The 10,000-nt window shown below is 44.7% G+C and overlaps 2 protein-coding genes across 7 annotated transcripts in view; one reads left to right on the top strand and one right to left on the bottom strand.

Moving 5' to 3' along the window:
- LOC129162271 (protein phosphatase 1 regulatory subunit 37) overlaps positions 1-6,447 on the bottom strand; it is a 76,514-nt gene extending 70,067 nt beyond the window's left edge. Inside the window, exons 1-2 of the mRNA XM_070546804.1 lie at positions 6,173-6,447; positions 5,732-5,853 (exon numbers count right to left, since the gene is read on the bottom strand). Coding sequence (XP_070402905.1) covers positions 5,732-5,853; positions 6,173-6,323 — 273 coding nt within the window. The 5' untranslated portion in view covers positions 6,324-6,447. The remainder of the gene's footprint in view (positions 1-5,731; positions 5,854-6,172) is intronic.
- A 2,841-nt stretch (positions 6,448-9,288) lies between these two features.
- vrk1 (VRK serine/threonine kinase 1) overlaps positions 9,289-10,000 on the top strand; it is an 8,492-nt gene continuing 7,780 nt past the window's right edge. For 2 of the 6 annotated variants that reach the window (XM_070547144.1, XM_070547146.1), the window contains exons 1-2: positions 9,337-9,446; positions 9,918-10,000. The exon at positions 9,918-10,000 is cut by the window's right edge. Coding sequence is in view for 2 of the 6 variants with exons in the window: in XM_054738770.2 (XP_054594745.1) it covers positions 9,300-9,446 (147 nt within the window). In the remaining 4 variants the exon portion in view is untranslated. Of the gene's footprint in view, positions 9,447-9,713 lie in introns of those variants that run through there. The other 4 variants (XM_054738770.2, XM_070547143.1, XM_070547147.1 and 1 more) reach the window with 3 other exon arrangements.

The raw sequence follows: 10,000 nt of genomic DNA, 5'->3' as shown, positions 1-10,000 counted from the left end.
CAGCAGGCAAGGCAAGTTAAATGTCTTGCCCAAGGACACAACAGCAGCATTCTGTGGTCAGAGCTGGGATCAAACCTGCAACCTTCCAATTACTGAACAACCAGCTCTACCTCCTGAGCTACTGCTGACAAGAACCAGTAAGGCTTCCATTAACAAATTGCAGTTGGTGCAAAATGCAGCAGGTAGGTTTCTGACAAGGGGGAGGGACCACATCACCCCAGTGTTGGTGGACTTACATGTCATGTTGAGTAGTAGGATTGGTCCCAAAGTACAGGAGCCCCAAAACGACACTGAGAGTTTGAGTTAAAAAAACAGTAATCCTTTATTCAGGAGGAGTCGCGAAACGTCCAAGCCTTGAATCTAACCCTTGCATACAAAACCAATCCTGGAATACCCTCTCTGGCATGTTTTGATCCGGATCCTGTTTTTTTCAGGGCCAGCAGCCACTAGGCGCTCAGCCAGCTGTGTCCACAGGAGGGAGGGAGATCTCGGAGGGGCGCAGAGCACATTCCTGCAGGTTGATGACCTCGCTGTGAAGTCCACAATCTGAAGGCGGGAGGGGGGGGGGGGGGGGGGGGGGGGGTTCCACAGCATCTGTCTGCATTCCTTCCTTCATGGGGGATGATTTATCTGCAGCTTCAAGGCTGCATGGCATCAGATAAGGATAACAAGACTGTGTTTGGGTCAGGCAGAGATAATTTTCCCGCTGCCTTCAGTCTGTAACTGGTCATTCCAGTCCTTCAGTGAAGCCAATTTGGGTGATTAAACATCTCCACACCGTCCGGTGACCCTCTCCGAGATGACATCCATTTTGCGCACTAACACCGGTAACGCAGCTAAGACATTGTCCAGCTTGCGATTCACCTCGAGTAACGTCCCAGTCTGTGAGGTCTCCGCCCGGATGGTGCCGTCCATGGGTGCGGGTCGCCCTCCAATCGCTCCCGTCATCCCAATTTTCCGGAAAACCAGATATCCTCCCACTCCAATCAGAAGAAATCCAGTGATCATCAGGCCAAATATCCACATATCTTCAACGTCCTCAATGGACAGCTGAGAGAGACAAATGACATTCCACTTCTTCTAGGAATCGAGCATATATCCCGCTGTGTCCTGTGAGGGCAAGAGCGAGCTCCCTCCTCCATTCTCATCGTAGAAAAAATCTTATCAATCGAGTTGAATGACCAATTAATTAAATCCATTTCTGAAAAATAGTGATTTCCAGAGGAAATGCAGAGAAGCGCTCTGTAGGCAGACGGGACAAAAAGAGCCTTGGGAAAAAGATAAGGGAGCAAAAGCAGAAGCGACCGTGCTCTGTGAGTGCAAGGAGGGAAGACTATACATATTGATTGGGAGAAACAGACTAACACCGGTATGTAGGATGCACACTACTATACACAGTTATTAGATTATTTTGTACATTATTAAGTTGTTTTGTGGCACTAGGTGTGTGTGTGTGATGTATTACTAGCTGGGTGTGTGTCTGTGGCTGGGTACCGATTCTGAACCTCAGTAGCTTTAGGATTAACCAAAAACATTCTGTACATAAGTACTTGTACGAAAATATTTTTTCAATCTTAAATATTGGGAATTTGCCAATAAAATGTTGTTGTAAACTGGGTACCGCAAAGTTGCATTCCTATTGGTGCTGCGTGTCACGTGACCGGGGTCTCACACAGCCCTGCTTCTTGTTTACAGAATCGCTTCCTGGTTCGCAGACTGATAAAACTTGAACAAATTTAAAATTTACCTACCTTTTGTTAAAGGAAATAAGAAAAATACTAAAGGTAACATCCGTCACAAGTTTTGTGTTACTAAATATTCAGTCCTTGTCTGTAAACTCTGTCCAGCGTTGTAGGGAACATTTTAGATTTTGAGGTTTCTCAGCCCTTCTGGTGGGTTTATAGTTCACTAATACTATGCATATTCTCAAAATGTTGGAGTTTATATTTGCTCTCTTTCTGAATGCATTGTATTAAAAAACATTATGTTTTAAAGATGTACATAAAAAAAACTACTGTTTTCACAGCAAAATTATTTTATCTGTACAGTTCTCTGTTTTGCACAAAGAAGATAGTAAAACTGAATGAAAGCATAAACATATTGTTTTATTCTTTATTTTTATTATAATTACTAAAGCACTATGATTAAAATATTATGGAAATATTCTGGATCAGCATCATGAAGCAAATTATATACAGTTAGTTTTCTGGAAAAGGAATGAAATGTCCCAGAATGTGTATGCATGAGTTTTATATGCATGAAAACATATTTGTAAATGAATTATGATATATCATTGTACAGACATGCTTCGTAAGGAGAGGAGGTGGAAGCAGCGTCAGAAAGAGCTACATGAGGCAGCTAAAGGCAGTGGGTCCCTAACCAGCTGGATAAAACAAGAGTACAGGTAAGTTGCATCACAGCAACAAGTGTAGAAACAATAATATACACAACTGCAATGTTTTGATGCCAGAAAATGTCTTTGTTAGCCTCTTGATCATGGATTAGGTGCAAGACCTGTTAAATGTGAATAACTACATAATTCATTCATACAATAGCTGATGTTGCCTTGTTCTCAGATGGACAGCAGGTGGAGAGTGATAGGTCACATGAGGAGATTGAACACACACACACACACACACACACACACACACACACACACAAAACTCTTTCTGTTTATATTTCTGTCACATTCTTATCTCTGACATAAACTCCTCTATTATCCACTAATGTTTAGATTTCCATTTATTCACCACAGGTGTTGTCTCAGATATTTCTGTATTACAGTTCTAAGAGTTTTCACCAATTTTAGCCATTTTTTTATTATCTTACATTAATTTTGTAATTGACTAACATTTCTCCTCTGTTGGTTTTACTACCTACAGTCTGAGGTCAACACAGCCTTGCCCTCCAGCATCATCAGCAGCAGCAAGAGGAGCGACCCTGCAACAGCTACACTGTACCCCATCATCAGGTAAAACAGGACAGCAATAGATCAGGAGGTGGAGCAGGTTGTCCAGTAATCGGAAGGTTGCAGGTTTGATCCTGACTTCAATCAGAGATTGATGCTGTTGTGTCCTTGGGCAAGACACTTAACCTGCTGGTGGTGGTCGGAGGGACTGGTGGTGCCTGTGCTCAGCAGCTTCACCTCTGTCAGTGCGCTCCAGAGCAGCTGTGGCTACATCATAGCTCATCACCATCAGTAGGTTAATGTGTGTGTGTGAATGACTGATTGTGTTGTAATGTGCCTTGGGGGGGTTGTAGAACCCTAAGAAGGCATTATACAAACACACTACTACATTTACCAAAAACTGTTACTTTTGCTTTACATTGTCCTTATGGTGTACATAATGATTTGCTTCCATTTTGAATTTCTAATAAATATGATTTGTTATTCAGCCGGGTATACTGTGGTTATGTCATGGTGTTTGAAAATATTATTCTGTGTGCCCCTTTTTAAATTTGAGCACCCGCCCCTTCAAAGGTCTCTGCACAGCCCTGGTCCAAACCAATATTGGGTGTTCGGCCCCCTTCAACCAGTGCCTCCACTCATCGGAAGCCAACATTCCCTGTCCCCGACGTCATGGTTTCCCTCAGTTGGTGTGAAACATCAAGAGAAGAATGCAAAGGGATGCAGGCGATTATCTGTGGAACACAGCTGAGGCAACACGGCACCCACCCGAGTCTGACGCATCCACTTCGAGAGTGAACTGTTTGTTCGGGTTTGGCCTGGTGAGGACTAGAACATTGGTAAACGTGTGCTTGAGTTCAGAAAAAGCCTTGTCAGCTGCAGGAGTCCATACAAGCGATTTATTCACAGAGGTAAGGGACGTAAAGGGTGCAACAGTTTGGCTATAGTTCAGGATAAAAAGTCTATAAAAATGGGCAAACCCCAGGAATCTTTGCAGCTATTTAGGCATTGTTGGAGTCGGCCAATCGAGGACCGCTTGTACCTTTGTATGGGCCCAACTTCAACTGCCCGCTCTCAAGTACGAATCCCAGGAACTTGATGGATGAAACATGAAAGTCACACTTTTCTGCCTTGACGTAGAGGCGATCCTCTAGGAGTCATTGGCAAACAGCTCAAACGTGTTGGTAGTGTTCTGAGAGGTTTCTGGAAAAAATCAGAATATCATCCAGGTTGACTGTGATGAACCTGTTTATGTAGTCGCCTAGTACGGTGTTCACTAGTGACTGGAACACGGCTGGAGCGTTGGTGAGGCCGAACGGCATAACCAAATATTCAAAGGGGATGTGGAGATGGTCGATGATAGATGGATCCAGTAGGTTTTGTTCACTCCCAGAGTCCAAGGAAGCCTTATGTACCAGTGACCGTCAAACGAGTGCTCCCCTGGGCTTTTCTGGACACCGGTTTGGACTTCACTCTCATGTCCAGTTCCCTTTTTGACTGCCTTTGTCTAACCACTTACAAGCCGTTACACAGCCTTCATGGTTAGCAGAACATCAGTGCCTGGATGCTGGTGGATGTCTCAGCTCATGGAAAAGCTCATCTGATGGTTGGCTCAAACACACAGACTGGTGCAGCACGGTAAACAACAAGAGCAACAAACTCCAGCTTACTTTCAGCAGCTGTGAGGAGAAATTCAAAGTTTCTTCTACAAGAGAGGCACTTAGTTGTCCAGGACCCAGTGATCCCAGCATCACCTTAGCAGTTTGAGTGATGAGGACTGGGAGGAAGTTCGGAGCTCAAGAGGAGAGGCGCTTTCTGGCTTCACAATGTCAACAACTTGTTTCATCAACTTCTACCTGAGAAAATAACTGAAACATCGAGAAAGAACCGCATTCAGTGGCGGAACGTTTGGTGTTTGGCTCTATCAGCCGCTCCATGACCCATGTAACCTTAGCTTTCCACTCTTTCTATTGAAGTCTATGAGAGAGTCTAAACTTAGGACGGTGCTAAGTTTCACTGACAAAGGCCTGCTCTACTGATTCTGAAGGTCTTGGGCAGATTAGGCTCCTCCTGGCAACAACAGAGGCAGAATCTGATTGGCCAAAACATCCACACACGTAGTGCAGCCATGAAAAACGTTCCCCAAAACAGAGAAAAATTATTGGAAGCAAATTAATTGTTTTGTTGAAAAAACATTACAGGAACAACCCTGTAACCGGATGTCACTGTGTCCTCATAGGTGATTGTGATCAAGTTTAGGCCCTGACGACACACCACCGATCCTAGACCACAGAACTACTACAGCTTTAAAAAGGTCATAAATAGTCATCCTCTGTTAGAGATCATTAGATGTGTCTTTTATTACAAAAATGTTAAATCAGTGTGTTTTAGAGACACGGATTACCTCCTTATTAGGATGTTTTGCCTTCGAGTCTCAGGAGACATGTGGACAGAAGTAGAGATCCGATAATCAAAAGGTCTAAGTTGATGTTCATCATGAGTCAGAGCAAAGAGTTTTAACCCTCCCACTGTCCTAATGGGTGACCTCGTGAGGAAAGTTGACCATTGAGCAGGACTGATGGTTTATCCCTTGAGGTCTACGCGGCGGGGTGAGGTGGTGCTCACTCCTCACCCCTGCCACGTAGACCTCAAGGGATAAACCATCAGTCCTGCTCAATGGTCAACTTTCCTCGCGAGGTCACCCATTAGGACAGTGGGAGGGTTAAAAAGAGCTGATGTTTCATTTCTCACGCCTGGAGACTGATGTTTGTTTAAGTAAAGAGGCAGAGGAGACTAAGCTCCCGCTGTGGAACAAAGACTCACTGATGATGCCCAGATGTGTTCCTGGAGCTGCTGCAGGATGGTTCCTTTGGGTTGGACCTGGTTTTTCCTGCAGCTCTGCTGGTACGCCTCAATCACCTGGTTCAGGGACTCGTAGCTGTGGGCTGAGGTTTAACAACGTATGTCTCAGTTCGATGCGTCTATGACACGGACACAATCTATCGATCTGTTGCATGAATGCATCACTGCTAGAAGTTGATAAAAAAACAACATTTTTCAAAGTTTGTGAACACACCATCACTAAATGCTAACTCACAGTAGCATTAGCAGATTTTATCTGTAAGACTCATAAAATAAACAAGGTTTTGTTCCTAGGTTAGGGTTAGAGATAACTTGGTGTCAGCACGTCCGAGCTGTTCATGTCAACACCGCTGAAATGCTTAAGGTAAATGTGTGAGTTCAGTTATTACAGATCAAACTCACCTATCGGACCAGCGTCTCTGGGATCAGCAAACCCAGACACCATCTGTTCATCAGGAGGGAACGACACCTGCTTCCTTCTTTTCCTCTGGTTCTTGTTGTGAATGTCTGTGCTGTCCTCACTTTGTTCACCACTGTCACTACAATGTGTCATCTCTCTGTTTCCACCCGCAGCAAATAAACGAGAGTCCAGCTAAAACAGGAAACAGCCTTAGAAATCCTCTGATTTAAAGCAGAAGCGTGTTCCACCAGGTGAGGCAGCGGCCCTGTCAGCCCTGCGAGACAAGACACTAAACAACCAATATCTTATTCATGAGCCTTGCTCCGGGCGCCAGGTGATGCTCAGTATGTTTGCATCAAACACACATAAGGCTGAACATTTCCATACCTGTTAAGATTCAGCCTTTGCAACAACAGGCACACACGGTCGGACAGGCAGGCACACCAATGTCTGAAGAAGGCGTCACACTTATTGGCGTCTTTAGATTCTGCAGAATAACTCGTGAAACCCAAGCTGGTGTGAACCTGATCTCAGAGCCACGTGTTCTAGAGTCAGCTGGGTGTTTCATCACATTCTGCATCCCCATTAACAGTTAGCTTAGTTGTGTTGTTACGATCTGGAATAAATCATTACAGGGTAAACATACATCATTCATTACAGTGGAGTATTCAACATTATTAAACACTTTAGATTTCAGAGCCTCTTGTAGGTACCACAGAATATGATTGTACCAACTTGTAGAGTTAGAAAGCCAGAAAAGACAACTTTATTAGAAGGATTTGCATCTTCACAGGTGTGATGATATGGAACAGGATAGGTTAAGGATACTGTTAAAGTTCATAAGTACTCATTGGCCTGTCCTTTACGAAGAAAATGAACCTACTTGGGCTGTCGCGGTTGAGGAATTCCCCCTGCGGTGATTCAGGGTGGCTGAATATTGCCGTGTGCGATATTATTGCAGCACTTTTTTTTATTGCAGTACTATCTAAACATAATGTTTACACATTTAAAAAAGGTTAAAAATTGCCGTGCCTTCTTTTATAACACTTTACTGAATGCAGATCAAAGGGCAGTAACCACACAGATCGCAGTAACGCTTGTTTCTCCGACAGTCGGAGTCCGACTGAACTTAAAAACAACTAAATTCAGGAGGTTAAACTTTTAAATGCAAATTTGGCTGCAGCATCTAACAAATAAGAAACAAGTCCCCATTTTGTTTAGTTGTTTAAAATCAAGCATAAAAAATGACATGTACCGGGCGCGGGGCACTATCATTTCACTTTCACACACACGAATGACGGTGCTTTATAGCTCGGTCACGTCCTTGTTACCCACAAGGAAAACCAGCATGTTAACCATATACGGTTTGAGAGAGGATCTGAGAGGGGTGGCAACATTTGCAGCAACACTGAAAACCCTCTCGGATGGTGCGCTCGTTGCACTAACGCACACGTACTTGCGTGCGACTCTGGCGAGCAAAATGAATCTCTCCCGGTTGTTGCTCCACCATGTCAGGGGGGTTTCTTTAGGGTGGATGCATTCCTCCTGCAGGTAGCGAGTGAGCTCCAGCTCGGCTCAAACTCTCTTCGGGACGGTTGCAGAAGCAGTGCTTGTCCGGGACTTCAGCAGGTCTCCGAGCATTTATTATTATTTTTTTGCCGCTGGTGGCAGCTCCGTCTCGGCCAAGGACTCTGGCTGCGCAGCAGCTGACGTACTGAAAACCAAAGTGTTCCCAAAGGAGCGAAGTAACGTTTCGTTTTGATACCAGTGCAGCCATCCTTCTCAACATGCATCATTGAGTTGAACCAAGTTCAGTAATCGCGGTGGCCCATGATGCAGCGCGGTGGGCTTCTTCATATTGCGATATTTCATTTTTGCGGTTAGCGTGACAGCCCTAGAACCTACGATGATTTTGGTGAAATACAGGCCATGAGCTACGCTACACCTGTCTTCTCCATCCTCTATCCACTAACTTCATATCCTTTTTCACCTTGTTGGTCTTCCTTTCAGTCTCCTGCCTGGTGGCGCCAACATTCTACCTATGTCATCATTGTCTCGTCTCTGGACATGCCCGATGTCACGGTCAAGGTCAGTTTTTTTGATGTAGCACTTTAAGGGACCGTATCATGCTAGTTTACACCCTCCAGACCAACGACAAGCACAATGATAAAATATTGCCGTTGGCACTATTGAGATGAACCTGTCCCTAACCCAATTACAAGACATATGTGTGAGCCATCACTTCTACACTCGTACAGGGTATGCTGGCTTTCAAGTGCGCGGGTGGTGATCTGACCAGGATGTGGTGTGCAAGGACGTCCTGGTGTACATGTGGCTGTCTGCTGGAACTACAGCCATTTCTTGTCTGTACTTGTGTACTCGCGTCCTTATGAAACATCATCAGCGGTGTCCAAGGACTGTTCCAATCCTAAGCATCCATCATGGCAAGTTCACTCACAGTTCCCAATTTGTTCTTGCTCCGCCCATTGCTTTTAGCCACTCCCCCTGCTTCAGCAGACTTGGGACAGCAAAGTTTCCCATCATTGATTGCGTTGCAACCGTTATACTCAGACCGCCGGAGAAGAAAGCTAATAACTGTAATGTTATCAAGAAATTTCTCCTATTGTTTACCGTCATTCAAGGAATGGTGACAGACGCGGTCTTTATCAATAAAAATTACAACAAACACAGCATTTTAGCTAAAAATTATACTACAGTTCTGTATTTTTGAGTAATAAAATAAACTGCGCTTAATAAGTGTGTTACTATACTCTAAACAAGCAAAACTGTCGTAACACGCTTCTTTTAGCCACCCCCCCCCCCTGCTGCGTGCATCTCTTTTCCAGGCCACACGCTGCTCATCGTGGCCATTTTCCCCCCAAAACTTTATTTTCAACTTGCCGCAGAAATATTAAGGGGGATAGGGATAAACAAGCAAAAACAATTAGTGACATAAAATGTAACATGAATTAACAGGAGGTGCCAGGGGTTTGTTGACGTACAAAACCGGATATTTACTCATTTTGGTTGAAATAAATAAAAGAAGAAAGAGAAAAGAATAACATTACATGTTTTCAGAGCAAAGTCATGCTCACCGTGGCCAATGCCGACGGTCCCGCGTGTCCCTGAATGCAGCTTCACGTGCGCAGCTGCGCTTCTAAATCCACCAATAAGACTGCAGGGCGTTTTGACGTCACTTCCTACGCGGTAGTTTTGCAGGAAGTCCGGTTTGACAAAGATTTAGTTCAACAATCAGCTGTACACCACAACGTTACGGTGTGTATTCCTTTTTAATTGAACGTAAATGTGAATTTCTACTTGGACCAAACGTTTTGATCCGGTAGATGAAAAACGGCTGCATGGAGAAGCTAACGAGGCTACGTAGTTAGCATGAAAGCTAACTAACGTTCTACCGCGTCACGGAGCTAGCTTCGCTGCTCCAAAGTAAACTTTTATTTTCCTGTTTGGGTCGTGGCTTGTGGTCAGTCCCAGCCGACGTCCGGTGTAGTTAGTTTCACCGACTCCACCGTCGTAACGTTTCCACCAACAGCCAACTTGCTCACACTCGTTTAACAGTAAACAACAAAGACGAACTCTGGCGCTGTTTCCTAGCCGAGTTTAGAACATATCGGAACCTCCTAACAGATCAGGAATCCACGCTGAGACTCGTGTCAGGAACCTGACTGGTGACGCCAAACGAGTCCTCACCTGGAGCCTCGCTATTCACCTGTTCCCTGTTCTGTCCAGCCCAGGTCAGGATCATATTTATTAGCTGTGTTCTATCGAAGGTTCCACCAGGGAGAACCTTCACCGCTGTGACTCGGGACAGC

The sequence above is a fragment of the Nothobranchius furzeri genome, chromosome 18 (assembly GCF_043380555.1).
Source record: "Nothobranchius furzeri strain GRZ-AD chromosome 18, NfurGRZ-RIMD1, whole genome shotgun sequence".
NCBI lineage: Eukaryota > Metazoa > Chordata > Actinopteri > Cyprinodontiformes > Nothobranchiidae > Nothobranchius > Nothobranchius furzeri.
Note: the sequence above shows the minus strand (reverse complement) of the source record. Positions and strands in the feature narration are given on the sequence as shown.